This window comes from Eulemur rufifrons, chromosome 16 (genome assembly GCF_041146395.1).
Source record: "Eulemur rufifrons isolate Redbay chromosome 16, OSU_ERuf_1, whole genome shotgun sequence".
In the NCBI taxonomy this organism is placed as follows: Eukaryota; Metazoa; Chordata; class Mammalia; order Primates; family Lemuridae; genus Eulemur; species Eulemur rufifrons.
This window is the reverse complement of record NC_090998.1, coordinates 88,601,950-88,620,722: the sequence shown is the minus strand read 5'-3', so window position 1 is coordinate 88,620,722 and position 18,773 is coordinate 88,601,950. Positions and strand designations below refer to the sequence as shown.

The 18,773-nt window shown below is 61.7% G+C and overlaps 1 protein-coding gene across 1 annotated transcript in view; it reads right to left on the bottom strand.

Moving 5' to 3' along the window:
• The window catches only part of CACNA1I (calcium voltage-gated channel subunit alpha1 I), a 98,492-nt gene that overhangs the window by 23,025 nt on the left and 56,694 nt on the right, over positions 1-18,773 (bottom strand). Inside the window, exons 7-17 of the mRNA XM_069491327.1 lie at positions 17,319-17,411; positions 13,425-13,737; positions 11,061-11,482; positions 4,719-4,870; positions 3,921-4,106; positions 3,515-3,632; positions 3,197-3,352; positions 2,586-2,679; positions 1,711-1,913; positions 633-1,100; positions 247-347 (exon numbers count right to left, since the gene is read on the bottom strand). Of these exons, the coding sequence (XP_069347428.1) occupies positions 247-347; positions 633-1,100; positions 1,711-1,913; positions 2,586-2,679; positions 3,197-3,352; positions 3,515-3,632; positions 3,921-4,106; positions 4,719-4,870; positions 11,061-11,482; positions 13,425-13,737; positions 17,319-17,411 (2,306 nt within the window). The remainder of the gene's footprint in view (positions 1-246; positions 348-632; positions 1,101-1,710; positions 1,914-2,585; positions 2,680-3,196; positions 3,353-3,514; positions 3,633-3,920; positions 4,107-4,718; positions 4,871-11,060; positions 11,483-13,424; positions 13,738-17,318; positions 17,412-18,773) is intronic.

Sequence of the window (18,773 nt, the reverse complement as noted above, 5' to 3'; positions counted from 1 at the left end):
CCACAGGCTACCTGAAGATCTATCCAACCTGGTGCCCCGCACAGGGATGGCCTAAACTAGGGGAGATGCCCAGGAAAGCCTGGACGTGCCCCGTGCCCTGCAGACTTCCCACCCCTGGGCCACAAGGATCCTCCAGTGGTGCCACCAGTGGCCTCGCCTGGCTTTGCAGAGATCTGTCCCTCTCAGAGACAGAGGGACAGATGTCACTCCTACTCTAACCTTCGCCCCAAACCTGGCCCCGCCCACCTGTTCTCAGGAGAGAAGAGGTAGACAGACCAGTCCTCGCGGACCTCGCACCAGTCAGGCTTGTAGACGTCGATCATCTTGCGGACGCGGAAGCACAGGGTCTGGCAGGGGAGGACGGAGCGCAGGAGGGTCAGCGCAGTGCAGAGCTGCCCATCCCCGCCACGCCGGCCATGCAGCAAACTGGAGGTGCTGGATGACCCCCGAACTCTCGCCCCACCCAGAGCAGGCTGGGAGGGCTTCTCTCCCAGCTCAGGTGTCAGCAGTCCTGGCCCCGCCCCTCCTGCCTCACTCACCTGAAGCCCTATCCCCTCCGGCCCCGCCCCTCGGCCCCGCCCCTTCTGTCACAGTCGTGCTTCTCTGGGTCCCCTGCGCCCGGCCGCACTCACATAGTCGATCTCCTCCTCGTCGTCCCCGCGGTCCCTGCGGTCGTCCATCTTGGTGAAGACATCCTTGGCGATGCTGGGCATCCTGCCGTTGCAGTCCTCGTGACCCGGGACCAGGCCCGCCGCCCTCCAGGCGGCCCTGGGGTGGGCGCCCACGGTGGGCACCAGCTCGGCTAGGTCCACCGAGTCCCTAGTGTCGAGGGACAGCGTCCGGCGGTGGTGGCGGTGACGGTGCGCCAGGTGCGGCCCGTGATGCGCGTGGTGTGTGTGCGGGGCGTGCAGGGGCACAGCGCGCGGCAGCGCCTCGTCCCCGGCGCCCTCGCAGGCCCTGCCGCCGCCGCGCTCCGCCGACAGCAGGGACTCATGCTCGGCCGACGGTGGCTTGTGCTTGAGGCTGTTCCAGCTGGAGCGGCGGCTGGCCCAGGCCCCGCTTCGGCCCCACGGCCCATAGTAGGAGCTCCTGGAGCTGGACTGGGAGGAGGCCCGCGGCTTGGGTCAGCGCCCCACACGCAAACTAACCACCGGGGCAATTGAAGGCAGCCCTCTGCCCCGCTGCGGCTCTGAGAGGGCCACCTGCCCAGCCAGCGATTAAGGTACAGACTAGACCCCAGGGGTCCTCTCCCTGTCCTGTCACTCCATCCACAACCACAGGGACACATGGGCACATCTACTGGGAGCTTACATCCCCTCCTGCTACCAAAGACACAGGCTCAGAGAAGGGCAGTAATTTGCTCATTGCCACACAGCTTGGAGGTGGCAGAGGCCAGACTCAAGTTCAAGTCTGCCCAGGCCCAAAGCCCAGCTCCTTATCTATACACTGCTGCCAAGACGAAAACCCAGTTCTCTGCACCAGACCCCCCCCACACACACCATCTATTCATTCATTCCTGACTGCCAGCACCTGCTCTGGCACTGGGCTCCCAGAAATGCAACAGACATGGTCCCTGCCTGGTTTGGGCTGGGCAGTCCAGTGCCTTAAGCCTGGGACCAGAGTGGCTGGACTGGCAGATACTTCTCTTCAGGGTCCTCAACACACACTCCAGCAGGCAATACCCACCCAGAGCACCCCACAAGGACTCACCAGGGAGCGCTGGTCATAGCTCATCCTCCCCAGAGACATGACGCTGCTCTTTCGGGAGCCCAGGGCCACCAGCACAGGGTCTGGCTGCAGTGAGAGGCGGGGGGCCGGTGCCACAGCCCCAGCAGCGCCCAGATGCCCAGCCAGTGGGAGGCTGGGGTCCAGATGCCCATTGGGGGTCATGGGGATTGGGCAGAGCTTGGGGTCTGGAGAAGGGAGATGGGGACAGAGAGTGGGACAGACGGCAGACAGACAGAAGAGGAGCAAGGGAAGCCATGAGACAGAAACAGACATGGACGAAACAGAAATGGAGAGCTTTTCTGACGAGACTTCTACCACCAAGAAGTCTTCCCGGTTGCACCCAACACACGTGCCTCCCCTGCACCCCACCTGCAGGGCTCTCAGCTTTATTTAGGGGTGTGTGGACCCCTTGCCTCAGTGTTCAGGGCCAGCCTGGAGCTTCACCAGCATGGGCACCTCACTCCCGATCCCACTGCAGGAAACAGGCAGACACGTCTGCCCTGGTCACCAAGAAGGACCCTGGACTTGGCTTGAGGGGGGCTTGTTCCAAGCTGCCCAGTGGTCTCAGGCAGGACCAGAACCCAGGCCGCATCCAAGGCTCCAACCAAGAGACCACGCTGTGTGGAGGGGCACAATGGCTGCTGTGCCCCTGTGGCTAGATTCCACAAGGTCCATGAACGTCACTGTCCTCTTTTTGAGATTTAACATTTCTTTCGATTATGAACATAAACAATAAACCGCAGAGAATTAGCAGTCCCTGAGCCTGCGCTGGAGGAGGAAGCCAGATGTTGTGCCCTCCCCACCTGGATCTCTGGAGAAAGCTCTGGCCCCCTAGTGACACACGGAGGCCTGCTTACCTCCGCTGCTGTCCAGGACCTCCTGGAGCTTGTCAAACTCCTCCAAGTTGGATGAGCTCTGGTCCTCGTCCGAGTAGGAGCGATTGGCATCACCCTGGGAGATTGTCCCTCACGTTGGAACGCAGGTCGGCTCGCCCCTCCCTTCCTCCCTCCCTCCTTCTCTCCTAAATTTTTCAATGAGTGTTTCTATCTCCATTTTACAGATGGAGAAACTGAGGGTCAGAAAAGGGAAGTAAGAACCTAACAAGGATCTAGGCCACAAACCCGCATCTGCCTGACCGCAAGTGTCCCCAAAGCCTCAGAGAATGCAGGAAGTAGGATCCAGAATCCCAGATCTTGGGGGCTTTAGAATCTCAGAGACAGAGAGGCCTAGTCCTATACCCCTGAGAGAGAGGCAGGGATCCCAGACGCAGCCTCCATTTGCATGCTTCCTATGATGGGAAGCTCACCACCTCATTGGCAACACTCTCCTTTGGAGACACGTGGCCTGCTAGAAGTTTGAATTGCAACCCTCCCCCATGCAGGCTGCCTCTCCCCTGCTGGCTGCCTCTCCCCTGCCCAGTCTCTTGCAGGCCTTGTGGGGGTGCTTCCTCTGCCAGGGCCCCAGTCACCTCTGCCTGGAAGCCCTCCACCAGGATGGCCACCAGCAGGTTGAAGAGCACATAGTTGCCGAAGGTCATGAGGGCGACAAAGTAGAGGGAGGCCCAGGGGGAGGTGGAGGCCATGCCATTGTAGAGGACGACGTTCCAGTCCTCCTGGGTAAGGATCTGTTGGGGGGACACAGTCAGCCCAAGGGTACCCCAGCCCAGGCCTAGGCTCTGGGCAACCTCAGTTTACAGGGAAGGGTGGAGGCTGTCAACCCCACCCCTCCTAGGCCTACTGCCAGGATCACTTCCCCTGACACACATGGACACATGGCTGCCACTCACCTGGAACACTGTGACGATGGCCCACAGCAGGGAGTCGAAGTTCTTCCTGTCGGGGACTGTGTCTCCCGTGTCCGTGCGGAGGCTGAATTTGCAGCCAAAGATGTGCATCCCGAGGATGCTACGGAAGAGACGAAGACGGTTCAAGGGACTCACAGCACCAAACCCTCTGCCCATCCACCTTGTTTCATTGTCAGGACAACCCAGGAGATGGAGGAGGGGCAGTGCTGGTCCCATTTAACAGACGTGAACACTGAGGCTCGGGGGGGAGTGCTTGCCCAGAGCCATAGGGGATTGAGGGATGGTGCCAGTACTCCCACCCAGGTCCAGGTGGAGGACTTCAACCAACCACATCCCCCAAGCTCCTGCCCACAGCTCCAAAGGTATGGTCCCCAGGGGCGGGGCTCACCTGAAGATGAAGATGAAGAGCATGAGCAGCATGCAGAAGGTGGCCACGTTGTCCATGGTCTTCATGAGCACCACGAGCTGGCGCCGCAGGGCCGGCATGAAGCGCACCAGCTTGAGCACGCGCAGCAGCCGGAAGGTCCGCAGCACCGACAGGCCGCCGTCCGCCTGCCCCACGATCTCCCAGATGCTGCGCCCAGTGGGGCAGGCAGGGGTGGGGGCAGGTGGAGGGATCAGTGGGAGCCCAGGAGGAGAGGAGGGCAGAGGAAGAAGGGGAGGACAGAGAGACAGAGAGCTTCCATTCAGGCATTCATCTATCCAACAATATGTTGGTTGCTGCTCTGTGGCACCAGCTAAATCAGGGGCTCTTAACCTGGAGTCCATGGATCCCCCAAGAAGTCTATGGCTACAGTCCAGGAGGTCCATGAATGTCACTGTCCTCTTTGAGATTTCTTTTGATTATGCATGTAAACAGAGAATTAGCAGTACCTATGACCTTGTGGGCAATTGCAATGACGTATCTCTTCATGTCACGTGCCAATTGATGCCGATATTTCTCAGTATTATTCATGCTCATCCCCTCTTTGGGATAATGGCAGTCACAAGCCCAGTGCTAGATCCTGCTATTTAACACATTACTCCAGAAGCACGTATATTGCTAAACCACAATGCTTTGCTCTTTTGATCACTGTGTTTCAGCGTACTGGGTTTCCCTTGTCTTATGTACTTTGTGTGCTGGCTGGGGTCTGCGCAAGAAGTCCCCCTCCTCAGCCCCCTGCTGCTGGGCGGGTGGGAGGGATACCTGATGATGACGATGATGCTGTCGAAGATGTTGTAGGGGTTGCGCAGGTAGTCGAAGAGCCCGAAGGCGGCCAGCTTCAGGATCATCTCCAGGGCAAACATGCTGGTGAAGACCACGTTGCAGATCTCCAGGACGTCGGTCAGCTCCTCGGGCTGCGGGGCATAGGGTGGGGAATGGAGACCCGGTCAGGCCAGGGGCCACCGTGGATCCCCTCTGGACACCCACCCTGGCTGCGTGAGCCTGGAAGGTCAGTGTCCTCTCCGGAGCTCAGTCTCCCCACTGCCCCATGCACGATGGCCTTGGGGACCTCTCAATCTGCCACCTCGGGGTCCTGAGAGGTCCACTGAGATAGTGAGGGTTGGGGAAGTCCACAGGGCTGACCTTCCATGAATTTGGAAATGATGCTGATGGTGCACATGGAGGGAGGTATTATGGTACCCATTTTACAGATGAGGAAACCGAGGCTGGGGAAACTGAGACATGAAATGACTTGCCCAGAGCCACCCAGCAAGGATGTGGCAGGGTGGGGCACTGAACCAAGTCGGACTCCAACTTCCGTCCCATTATACCACCCAGAAACCCTGCCCAAACTCATCCATTCATTCATTCATTCCCACATGCATTCCACAGATCCGAGTGCCCACGATGTGCTGGGCTTGTGCCACCCAGGGTGGGCAGTGGCGAATGAGTCGGGGCATGGTCCCTGCCCTGGAGAAGCTCACGCTCTGGTAGCAAAGCACAGCGAACCCAGCTGACATACCAAGCCGGCGCGTGCTGATACCGGGGAGGGTAGGGTGGTTCAGGGGAACAGTGTTCGCGCGGCCGGGAGGGCTCCTGGAGGAAGTGACATCTCAGCAGACTTAAAAGCTGACAGGGAGTGGATGACAGAGAGGAGAGAAGGGTGTCCAGGCAGTGGGCCGTGTCAAAAGCACGGCCCACTCCTAGCCCAGGACCTCGGCTGAGCGACAGGGAACCTCAGGGACCTGACATTGATTCCATATAGGTTAAAAGGAGAAGAAAAAAAATAATAACTCAACCATCAGCTTCCCGCCTGGTGCCTGGGAAATCTAATAAAACTGCCAGTTCCTCTCAAGCCCAGATAAAAGGAGAAGGGCCCATTTCCATCTGTAATTACATTTGACTCACAAAATGGTCCCCAAAGGAGAGCGGGACCCTGAGAGGGGCCCCTGTGTGGGGAGGGGCCGGGCCAGCGTCCTGGCTGAGCCAGGACCCAGATGCTGCTCAGAGCACCAATTTCCCAGCCCACCAAACAATGTCCGGAGATGAAAAATGTGGCGGCTGACAGCCCATGATGGCAATCAGCCGGCCCGGCCGCACACGCGGCACACGCTCCCGCACCGATGCGAGGCGCGCAGCCACGGGCTCACGAAAGGTCAGCGCCGCCTCCCGCCTCCCTCGCAACAGCTGTTTCTCCATTGAGCGCACCTGCTCATCTTTTCCTAATGGGCCATCCATCACTCCCGCAAGCATTTTTCCGGGAGAGAGACGGGGTGGAGAGGGACACGCAGAGGAATATAGACACAGCAAGTGAGAGCCCAGGAGGGAGGGTGTCTGGGAAGGGACAGGGCAGAGACGGAGAGAGACAGACACACAGACAAGTGCAGAAGCGGGAGTGAGCGGCAGAGGCGGTGTGGACAGGCAGTGACACAGAAAAACACGGACACAGACATGAAGACGGACCAAGACAACTGCACTGTGACACAGTGGGAGTCAGAGATACCGCCAGAAAGTGAGAGAGACATACAAAGAGCAGGCAGACAGATGGACGGCAGAGACCCGCCCACTGAAAGGGCAGGTGCCAACGGGCAGGTAAAAACAGGTTAGGCCACAGGTGAAGCCAGCACGTCCATGCCCGATGCCAGGCTTGGGTGGCACTGGGCTGCCCGGCCTCCAGCCATTTCTGCAAGGGTAAATAAGGCTGGGGGGGTCTCCAAGCTGGCCCCCAGGAACCTCTCCAGCCTAGCAGAATTCCCCATGATACTAATGGCAGCTCATGTTGGCTAAGCCTCTCTCGTGGGCCAGGTGCGCTGGGCCTCAGACAGCCCTAAATTATTCCCATTTCACAGACAGGGAACCTGAGGCTCAGAGGGAAGTGGCTGCCCAGGATCATGGCCAGGCAGTGGTGAAGGCAGATCTTCAACCCAGGTGTCCTCCCTCTGGCCTCACCCCCATCCCCTTCCATTCAGCACAGCCATGTCACTTGCTCAGAAGCCTTCTGTGGCTCCCCACTGCCCTAAAGGATAAAGCCAGCCTCAAAGTCCTTTGCAGATGAACAGCCCTCCTGGCCTCCTACACTGTCGGCCCAGCCCCTTGTGCACATCCTTCTCAGGGGCTCAGGGTCCTTTGGGGGTTGCCTATGCTCCTGGTCCCCTCATCTGTCCCTCTGTCTCACTGATGAACTCCTGGTAATCCTTCAAGAGCCACTTCCAGTGCCACCACCTCCAGGAAGCCTTCCCTGGCTGCTGCCCACATGGGTGCCTATCTACCTTGGGCCCCCACAAAGCTGGACAGCCACTAAGCTGCCCCCTCTTTCTCTTCCGAGAGTCACCCCAGCCCTGGGTCGACAGTGATTTGACAGTTTAGGGGCTGCTGAAGGGAGAAAAGAGCCTGCCCTGAATGCAGTCCCCTGGGAACTGAGGCCAGTAGCCATGCCCTGGCCTGGGGTCTGCCCAACCCCAGGAGGTTCCCTGCACCCTGCCCTGCTGCCATGAAGCCCTGTCCTGTTTTGTTCTCTAACTTGATGTCCATCCTCCAATTCCAGGACAGGACGTGGCCGCAGGGTGGCCATGCCCAGCTTGGGAGGAGTCATGGGCTCGGACGGGTGTGTGCAGAGAGAGGGAGAAGCTAAGCCAGGCACCGTTCCTAGGAGCAATGTCTTCCCGACCCAGGTCCCCTCACCTCCAATTCAACTGTCCACCGCTGACCCCGGCACCTGGGAGCCCAGCTCTGCCAGCCGCTCACCTGGGAGCCCTGGGCATGCCATTTCACCTCGCTGAGCCTCAGTTTCCCCATCTGCCCAGCAGGGATAAGGCCCCCCGCTGCCTGTTCCCCAGGATTGCTGAAGGATCACACAGGAAGAGCTTTGGCACTGTCACAGCAGCGATGATGAAGGAATCTGGCCTCCCTAGAGACCCGGCCACCCCAGCTGACCTGTCCCACCTGTCTAACACGCAGCCTCAACCGCAGACTACATAGGCCACCACCTCCGGGCTATCCGGGGATGGGGACCCCAGCACCATCTCAGCCTTCATGAGCCACACGCAGGCCCCTGCCTGGCTGGCCCCCCTTTCACCCGCCACCTCCTGCCAGTCCCTGCCAGGAAGAGCGCCCGCTGGGCGAGGGGCCCAGGGGAGTGTGCCTTCTCTGCTGACGCCCCGTGATTTCGGCAGCAGTCGCCGCCCTAAAGGCCTGGGGCACCTGCAATCTCACCTCTCATTCAAGCACCCTGTGACCACAGGTAGGGACCAGCCCCAACTGATAGATGCCACGCCCTCGACTCCTCCCCCCTCGGTGGCTCACAGAGCGCCCTGTCGGCCGGTGGGGTGCAGGGCATGGCAGGGCCTGGGTGCCGCCTCCCCGGGCTGTGGCCACCCCCGCAGGAGGGGGGCTGTGCGCCTTCACCCGCCTTCTCCTCCTCCCCGTCTCTCCCTGCGCCCCCCTCAGCGGCCCTGGGCCACCTCTCTCCTCGGGTGCCACCTCAGACAGGCTGCTCAAAATAAACATGGGGGCGGCGCGTTCCCGCGGAGCAATGTCTGGGCGCCGAGGGAGCGCAGCGAAAATACCAGCGGGCCCCAGGCAGGCCCTGCGCGGAGCCAGCCAAACAATGGCTGTCACCGGAGCTGATTTAAAAAGAACATTTTAGAAATTCTGCCTCCCCCTCACTTTTTCTTTAATTAATTTTTTGAGGCTCCAGACAGCGCAGGGCAAACCCATCCGGGTGGTGGTGTCGGTTCAAACCAAAGGCTCAGAAGTAACCACTGATTACTGAGCACCTACTGCGTACCAGCCTCCTTACACGTGTAGCCCGCCCAGCCTCTCCGCAAGAGGGGGTCCAGGTGCCCATCTACAGGTGAGGACACCAGCCGAGGGAGGCCACGTGACCCCCCAGGGCCACCCTACTGGTCAACAGCAGAACCAGGCTTGGACCCAAACTTTGAGTGATCAATTTTGCCTCCCTGAGCAGGGGCTTTTGGAGGGTGTGGGGGTGACAAGGGAGTACCCCTGCCTCGAGGGCGGTTGGGCTCACTGGTACCAGAGCCTGGCACGGGGCAGGTGCTCAGTAAACAGTGGCCCATCCCTGGGAAGGAACGGCACACAGCGACGGCACCTGCCTGGCAGATGAGGAGACCGAGGTGGGCTCTGTGACTGGGCAGAAGATGAGCAGTGAGAACAGCCTCTCTCAGCCTGGGGGGCCTCGGCTGACAGCCACTTCAGCACACGTGATGCCTGCCGTGCCCCAGGGCAGAGGCTCTGCCAGATCCGTGGTTAGAGCAGTTGCTCAGGCAGGATGTGGCAGAAGGAGTGAGGGGGACAGGCCAGACAGGGAGACCCTGAGGAGGTTTGGGCAGGGACCACGTGTGGCCTGGCTGGAGGGCAGAAGGAGAGGCTGCACCCAGAGGGCAGAGCTGCTCTGGCTGTGGTGTCCCCTCGGATGGGGATGGGTGAGAAGGCAGGGACAAGCAGTACGCTGGCAAACAGGCCTCTGAAAAATAGCCCTGATCTGTAGCACTTGCCAATTTCCATGGTGTAAATATTCCCTCCATGGTCGATTTCAAGCTACCAACTGTGTAACAACTGGCTTGCAAAATTCCTGACTGTTAGAAAATTGGCTTTCACAGGCTGGTTCCAGCAAGCCACTGGCAAGGACAGTGCCCAGGCTCTGGTGCAGCAGGGCTGTCACAGGCCTCTCGGTGCTGCTCTGCACAGAGACTGGAGCCAGCAGTCCAAAGGCACTTGTTCCCAGTGGGGTCTTTGCCCCCTGGCAGGCGGGGTCAGGCACGGGCCAGAGGCTGGCCTCTAGGCAAGCTGTCTCTCCAGCTTTACCCTGCAGAGAGCCCTCCCCGGAGACCTTCTTAATTAAGCTGGCATGGCTGGCAAACCAGCAGCTCTGAACAGAGTGTCGCAGCAGCCCCAGGGGCCGCATTTAAGTAAATTGAATGGAGCCTGTGCCTGGTGAGCTAATGAAGAGAGAAATGAGAATGTGGCCCCCACCGGGGTGGTGGGCTGGGGGGCGGCCTCGCAGAAAGAGGGCAGCAGGGAAGCAAAGGGGATGTGACAATCCCAAACCCTTGCCTGGTTGTGGGACCTCAGGCCAGTGACTTCTCCTCCCTGGGCCTCGGGGTTGCCAGCTGCCACAGGGGGTGCCCTCCCAGGGCGGGGTGTGGGTCCAGAGCCCTCCCACCCGGGGGCTGGTGCATGGTAGGAGCTGGAAAATGGTGCGTCTCCAAATGGAGCCAGGACTGGACTTGCCATCCAGGCTGTCACCCCCTGGTGTGGCCCCTCCCCCCTGCATCCCCACAGGTGCCCTCCTCTCCTCTCGTTCACATCCTCCCCGAGCTCCTGCCACCTCCTGGAACCTGTCCCCTCCCCTATGTACCATCTATCCCCGTGAGTCCCCCTTCTCTGAACTCCTCTCACGTGGGAGCCCCAGCAGTCCTGCCGATGGCCTGGGGGCCTGGGGCACAGCCCAGCCAGCACCCCTGTGCCCTGCACCCAGACCACAGGACTGCCGAGGACAGAGATGGGGAGAGCCGACACCAGGCCAACTCAGGGCCACGCTCAGTGCCGTGGGGCTGGGGGTGGAGTCGTTGAGATGGGACAGGAGGATGCCCCACCTGGTGAAGGTAGGCCGTGCACATGGAGGAGGGGCCCTGAGTGTCAGTGGTATAGTCAGTGGGAGTGCTGGAAGTTTGGGGGCAGGGGAGAGCCCAACTGGACTGGCCCTCTGGAAAGGTCACTCCCGCTGTCTGGGGACAACAGACAGGCTCAGGGAGAGAGGTGAGGAACAGAAGTCACATCAGGCAGAGACTGGCAGGGACTGTCTGTGGGTGCCTTGGTGTCCAGGCTGAGCGGCTTAGGAAGAAAAGAAGCCCCAAGAGGTCTGGCCGTGTCAGGCTTCGCTCGTTCACTCATCCGTTCTCAGCAGACACCTGAGCCCCTCCGTCCTCTGCGCTCGGCCCTGGGCCGGGCACCAAGGTCACGTGATGAACTGGACCCAGCCCCAGGGCGGAAAGACAGATGCACAAGCCCGGCCTGGCAGGGGTCTGGGGGCCCCGCCCTTCCCCCCACGCCCAGCCCCGAGACGGCACCGCGCGCACTGGCCTGCTCGTGGTGCTCGATGCCCATGCTGACGGTGTTGACCAGAATGGCCATCATGATGCCGCGGTTGAAGTACTTGCTGTCCACGATGCCCCGCAGCTTGGCTCGTGTCTCGCGCCACACGGCCCCACAGAGCTGGGCCGCCCCCTCCGCCTGCTCCTCCTCGTCCTCCTTCCCCAGTCCCGAGGACACCCCGTCCTCGCTGCTCCGGGCCCCATCCCCATCCGCCTCGTCCTCGCCACCACCGGAGCCGCCGGAGCCCGAGCCCTCCTGGCCGGAGTCGGTGCTGCCCGGGCCCGAGGGCCGCCGGCCTGCCTCGTGCTGGCAGTGGGGGCAGCTGGCAGGGTCCGAGGCCAGCGTGGCGGAGATGGGCTGCACCAGGGCATGCGGCGTCGGGTCCGGGGGGCTGTGTCGCGGGCACACCTCTGAAAAGCAAAGAGGGGCTGGTCGGTGCCCACCCCTGGGACGCAGCCCCACGCGCTGGGCTCCCACAGCCCACAGTCGCCTGGCAGGACGGGAGGCCCCGAGGGGGGGTTCTGGGTGGAATGGCTTCGCCTCTGTGGGCCTTGTCTGCCCTGTGTGGAAGGGGACAGGAGCGCCCCTAGCGGGCTGTGGGAGGATTCTCGCCATTGACACGTGTGACGGTCCGGCACAGTGCCTGGCACGCGCGTCCACGTGGACAGCCCATCACTCCCGACCAAGGCTCTGGGTCAGTCACTGAGCAAAGCCTCCCAGAGCTCCAGTCAAGGAGCGTGGGGACTGGATGTGATTCTGAAGGAGACAGACCCACACGGAGGAGGCCAAGGTGGCCGTGGCATGTTCAATTCTCCTGCCTGGGCACAGGGCTTGCTTCCCAGGCCCTCCCTCTGGACGCCCCCAGGATGAGCGCAGGAGGGGTGCAGGGAGTGTGTGGGGGGCCAACAGGAGGGAGGGAACGTTCACCCCCTTTGCTGCCCAGGAATCATTCAGGGGGCCTGGGCTGGCCTTGGACTCAGTTCTGTGATCGTGAACCATTTCAAAGAGGTGCCAGAGAGGTCTCCCTCTGCCTGATTTATGCCTGATTTACTTCTTCTTTATGTATTTCTATATGTTCCTAGAATAAACACATTTTGCTTTTGCTTGTGTAAGCAAAAAAAAGTAACATTAAAGGGAAAGAAAAGCACAGAAGGCGGCCCTTCATGTTCATACTTGCCTGCAAACACCCCAACCCCTGAGCAATTCCCCCTGAGCTTGGGGCAGGCGGCCAGAAGCCCAGGACTCGGTCCCACCTCAGCCTGGAGGACAGGTCCAAGCCCTGCCCAGCCCCGCTCGCTGCCCCACCCTGAACCCGGGCTGCACTGACTCTTGTTTCCCAGGGAGAGGATGAGGCACAGACACCCGGGCCAGGGGCAAGGCCTTCCTCTAGAAGCTCCCCTGGGACTTCCCTCCACACAAGTTCCCGGGGGGCAGGGGGGCAGTAGGAAGCCCCCCTAAGTAAACACGCCTCCCCCCTACCCCCCGAAAGGCAGGTGCCAGCCTTGCCCAGACGCTGGGCCAGCCCACAGTGGCCTGAGGCCTCGTCCAAGACCACACCTGGACGGCTGGCACCCGAGGATGGGTGGGTGGCAGCTCTGAGGACGATCCTCCTGCCCACCTCCCAGGAATCTGACTCCCAGGACGTAAGAGCTAGAAGAGCAGGGCTTTCCGCAGCAGGGCCTGAGGTGGGTGGTTCCCATGGCTAGGGGCCCCTAGCCTCACTTTACAGCCAGGAGCCAGGCCTGCTCAAGGTCAGGGGCACAGAGCACTTTGCTGGAACAGATGTGGTAATGAGCGAGAGAGCCCGTCCCAGGCTGAAAATCTAACGCCCAGAAACTCCCATCCACAGCGGAGCCTGGGCAGTGGGGGGGCACAGAGTGCAGGGTGGAGTGTGTCCCCACCATGCCACGCCTTTGTGGGCAGGCCCACGGCCCCTGGGCCAGCCGCCCAACGTCGCTGCTCAGGTGCGGGTGCGGAGCAGGAGATGGCAACGGGAACCCAGAGCGCGGCGAGGCGGGCTGCGGTGGGGGAAGAATTTTAGTTTTACAAGACTGAGGACAGAAAGTTGTTCATTTCTTGAAAGTGTGGATCCCAGGGCAGAGTCCATGTCTACACACAGGGGGATCCAAAGGAATTCCTCAGGGCAAGGCCTGAGTCCCCCGACCGCAGGGCTGGCCCACGGCAGGCTCTGGCAGGTGACTGGGAAGGGAGAGGGCAGGGAGGGCTGTGAAGGAAACGGCCAAGTGTGAATTGAAACCTGAGAAGTCTGGACTCCTCTCCTGGCAGGGCAGGTGCGACACCTTTGCACACAGCGCCCTTCTGCGTCCCCGGTTGACGGGCAGGGCCACTTACTGTAGTGCCTGGGCTCCTTGGCGTGGGGCCCGGGCTTGGTGGGGGCAGGGACCCCTGGGCCCAGGGCCTGGCGCCGGCTCTGCAGGGCCTGGTAGAGGCCCAGGGCGCGGCGCTTGGCCTTGCGCAGGATGTGGCAGACGTACTGGAAGATCTCCTCATAGCAGTCGCCGGGCTCGGCGTAGCTGGCCACCGTGCTGGAGGACAGGTAGCGCTGCCGCTGCTCTAGCATCAGCCGGTGCTCCCGCTGCTTGGTCTCCGAGAACTGGGTCGCTATGACAACGAGGCACAGGTTGATCATGAAGAAGGAGCCCACCTGTGACCAACGGGAGGAGAGGACAGGGACAGGGAGGGGGGACAGTGGGTGGGGAGAGGGGAGACGGAGAGGGTCCAGCAGGGAGACATCAGGAGAGACAGGGAGATGCAGAGACAGAGGAGGAGGCAGAGACAGAGACAGAGGGATACAGAGGCAGAAATGAGGCAAGGAAGGAGGCAGGGACAGACCAGAGATACAAACGGAGGACAGAGGACAGACAGCAAGAAACAGCCGGGACACAGAAGGATGAGGACGAGAGACACGAGAGAGAGTGGAACGGGCTCAGGGAGGACAGACACGGAGGGTGTGGGAGATGCAGAGTTGGGGGCGGGGGGGGGGACAGGAGAGGGAGCAGGGGAGGTGGAGGGGCCCAGAGAGACAGGCACAGACACAGATAGGGACAGGAAGAGATCACTGAGGCCTCGCTCCAGGAGAAGGCGGTCGCTCCCCAGGCCCGACTGCGGCCTGCTCCCAAGCCCGGCTCCCCGCAGACCCCAGGCCCTGGCCACGGCTGCCATCCCGCCTGGGACATCGGCACTGAGGCCAGGGAGGGAGGCCACAGCCCCTCCTGGGCCACCCAGGCCCTGAGTCGGAGCCCAGCCCTGCCCTCTCTCTGGCCTGGACTTTGGCCTCAGCTGGGCCTACAGACAAGAGAAGAAAAGCTTCCCTCAGGGTTTACTCCAGCCAGTGGCTTTGCTGGTGCTTGGATGGGGACCTGGGGACCGTGGGGAGAGGCCACCCAGTTAGCACGAAGGATCCTGCCCTCCTGCCCTCGCGTCCCCTGCCTGGCTTCAGGAGCAGCCTCCTCTCCGCCTCTCAGGTTTTCAGCATGCAGCCCCCTCCCCTGCCCTCTGCTAGGCCTCTGCCAGCCAGAGGGGAGTAGCTTTTCCTCCTCCTCCAAGCCGTGGCCAGGGGTTCCTGCAGGCCACAGCCCCTCCTCCCCCTCAGCAGGACTGCGAGCTAGGGTCCCGGGGCGTGGGGGGCTTGCTGGCCCAGAGGGCTCTGGGGAAATCCCCTGCCACTCGGGAAAGAAGATGCCCCCTCATGCCCTGTCTCAGCCACCCGGTTCCCAGCGTCTCCTGGAGAGTGGCCCTGCACCAGGCCTGTGTGAGGGGCGTGGGGAAGCAGCAGGCTCAGCCTCTGCCCCTGGGAGCCCACACCTGGGAGCCTCTGTCCAGCCCGACCCAGGCAGCCCCCACCCCTCTGCACCTCCACCTCCCCTGGGTGACCCAGGCAGCCCCCACCCCTCGGCACCTCCACTTCCCCTGGGTGACCCAGGCAGCCCCCACCCCTCTGCACCTCCACCTCCCCTGGGTGACCCAGGCAGCCCCCACCCCTCTGCACCTCCACCTCCCCTGGGTGACCCAGGCAGCCCCCACCCCTCGGCACCTCCACTTCCACTGGGTGACCCAGGCAGCCCCCACCCCTTGCACCTCCACCTCCCCTGGGTGACCCAGGCAGCCCCCACCCCTTGCGCCTCCACTTCCCCTGGGTGACCCAGGCAGCCCCCCCCCCGTACCTCCACTTCCCCTGGGTGACCCAGGCAGCCCCTACCCCTCTGCACCTCCACCTCCCCTGAGTGACCCAGGCAGCCCCCACCCCTCGGCACCTCCACTTCCCCTGGGTGACCCAGGCAGCCCCCACCCCTTGCGCCTCCACTTCCCCTGGGTGACCCAGGCAGCCCCCACCCCTTGCACCTCCACTCCCCCCTCTCTAAGATGGGAGGCTCAGGCCAGATGAGCACAGAACTGTCCTAATCAGGAGAGCTGGGGACCGGATTTGAGGGCTAAGGACCCTTCACCCCTGTGTGACCCAGGCCAGGCACCTCACCTCACCGTGACCCTGCACAGCAGGGCTGGGGTGACAGGGCAGCGCGGTGGTTCAGACTTTGCTCTCCGGACCCTTCCTAGCACCAGGAAAACTCAGCAGCCTCAGCCCCCACCATCCCCCTTTGTCCTGTGACAGAGCCATCTGGGGCCCAACAATAGCAGCAATACTAGTAACAGGGCACATGTATTGAGCACTTACTGTGTGCAGGGGCTGTGCAGGCTTCAGGCTCTGTCGCACCTAACCCTCCCCAGAGCCCAGAGCTAGGTTTGTCACTGTTCCCCATTTCATCATGAGCGAGGGGAGCTAAGGAGCCTGCCCAAGGTCACGCTGTGAGTTAAGAACTCCAGACCCCACCCTGAACCCCGCCAGCAGGAGCAGAGGGAGTCTTCTCCAGCCCCTCCCAGGAACTGGAGGCGCCTCTGGCCACCCCAGTGGTTTGTGGTCCCCACTGCAGGATTCTGACAGGCTTCAGGGTCTCTGTGAGCCAGCCCTGCCGCAGAGGCTCTTCCCCCCCGAGTCCCCTGAGCCTTTAAGGCTCAACTGGCATCACCTCCCCCAGGAAGCCTTCCACTTCCCTGCCCCTCCTCCAGGCTGGATCAGGGGCCTCCTCGGGGCTCCCTCAGCCCCCTGGGCTTCCGTCTGTCATGGCGCCTAAGACGCTGCATGGTCACGGCCTGCTGTCAGCCCCTCTTCCCCACGAGACTGTGAGCTCCTCAAGGGCAGGGGTCCGGCCTGGCTCACTGCCCTGTGACCAGCACTCAGCTCAGGGCCTGGTGCAGTGGGCTTCCTGAACGTTCTGGTGAATGAACACCCAAGGGAATGCATGGCAGTGCTGAAAACCCAGGCTCTCTCCTTTCATCAAGGGCGTCTCCTTGTGGGTCCAAGGCCCCAGCCTCCCCAGGAAGGCACCAGAGCTAAGGCAACAGCAGGTGTGTCTCAGGTCACCTGCCAGCCTGCCCTGACCCCCCAGGTCAAGCTCCTGCCAGCGCAGGATGGGACACGGCTCCAGAGGGCCAAGCGTGTCCTCTCCCACCACCAGGATGCCAGAGAACCCAGCCTCGCAGCGGCGACTTTCCCGGGAGTGAATCACCTTGACATTTTGGAGACTGTGCCGTGGCTGAAGCGGCAGTCAGGCATGACAAGGTGGATGAGCTCACTCTGGGGAGCCTGTGTGGGGGCTGGGGAGGAGGGGCTGGCCTGGAAGAGGAGGATGAGCCCACCTCCACCCCCAGGTCACCCCACATGGCAGAGCTGCCCGAGTGGGAGACCCCCCTGAGAATTTCAAGGAACTCCACCAGGTCACCACCAGGGTGACCTCCTCCCTGCAAACCCTGCTCCAAAAGCAGCCTCAGGCTTCAGTCTCAGAGCATCGTGTCTTCCCGCCCCAGGAAAGCAGGGACGAGCTGGAGCCCCGCAAGCTCTCATTCCGAGCTGCACCCGGCTCAGGTCTTGAAAGGAACGTATTCCCAGAGCTACGAGGCAGAGAAGCACAGCAGGAGCAGCGGGTGGACTTAAATGCCCAGAAATGAGAAATGACGGCAATAGAAAGTGATGGATGCTTCCAGCGGCCACCCCTGACGAGCCCCCTCAATCACCCGCTGGTCGGTGGCACTTAAAATAGATCCTCCTGCTCCCTCCCACCAGCTCTCCTGGCCCTGAGGGGCTCCCTGGGGAGTCCCAAAGACCCTCCCCTGCTCTGGTCCCCTGGGAGCCCTGTGCTTGCCCCAGAGCCCCGGCACCCTGACACTTACTATGATGAGCAGGATGAAGTAGATGAAGTTGTAGAAGGAGTGGGCATCCATCACGTAGTACATGATCTCCACCCAGCCTTCCAGAGTGATCACCTGCAGCCGGCAGGGGAGAGACAGCCTAAGACCTGGCCCTCGGCAGGGCAGGCAGCCAGGCCAGCACCCCAGGCAGAGGCCCTACTGTGTGCTGGGACAAGTCTCACACACAAACTCAAGCCCTTCTCACAAGGACTTGGCAGGCAGCCATCCTCATCCGCATCACACAGGCGAGGAAACAGGCTCAGAGAGGGGAGGGCATTTGCCCAGAGTCACACAGCCAGGAAGGAGTGGAGCCAGGACTTGAACCCCAGGCCCTCTGGCTCCAGGGCCCACCCCCTTTCCAGTCTACACACTGGCGGGAAGACTGCGAAAGCAGGGAGCCCAGGGCCGGGCTCCAGCTTGCCAGGTGGCCTCCCTGCTCCCCTGCTCTGGCCTCAGCCACTTCTTCCGCACACGGGGACAACAGAGTCCACCTGGCAGGGACGGGGTGATGCTCGGCTGAGCTGGCGGGTGCGGACTATGATGAGGCCGGTGTGACTCTGCCACCCCCCACACCACCCTCAACTCCTTCCCAGAGAGGGAGACGGAGCAGCCTTGGGAAAGACAAACGCTGGGTCCTTGCTTCTGGCAAATGCACAAGCAGGAGCCTCCGAGCAGCCCACCCACCCTCTCACCAGAGGGGCCCAAAGCACAGCTGCTGGGCTTTGATCACATGGCACCTGCAGCTCTGAACTCCTGGCACTGCAGCCCTGCGGAGCAAACTGCGAGTTCAGCTCCATAAGGGCCCCCCTCGCCACCTCCCCAGGGGGCCCTCGGTCCCCTCCCCTGTTCTTGCCCCATTCTGCCTCCTGAGGGTGGCAGGAAGGGAGCACTCACTGCACACGGTTGACTGCTCTGCTCACCCCATTCTTCTCCGCCACCCCGAGGTGAGAGGGACTATTACCCCATTTTAAAGACGAGAAAACTGGGGCACAGAGAGGTCACGCAGTGCACCAAGGTCCAAAGCACCAGCCCCAAGCACAGCCCAGCCCATCTGCGGTGGGCAGGCTGTGGAGTCAGCGCAGCGCTGTGCACACAGCAAGTGCTGCTCTGTGAACATGTGTGCATATATGCTCTGGGTCACGGGGCCAGACAAACTGGGCTCCTTGATGCTCCCTGCAGCTCAGGCTGTCACCCCAGCAGAGAATGTCCCCTTGCCGTGGTCTGCTAGCCCCTCCAACAGAGCATGACTCCTGCCTCTTCTCTCTGGGAACAGACCTCCCTGCTGGGAACCATATGCCTCAGACAACCAGGGATTCTGCAAACAGCGCAGGCTTTGGGGTCACCCAGAGCTGTGTTAAAATCCTGATTTTGCCATTTAATAGTCACATGATCCTTGGTCTTTCTTTCTCTGAACCTCAGGCTCTCTGTCTATAAAAT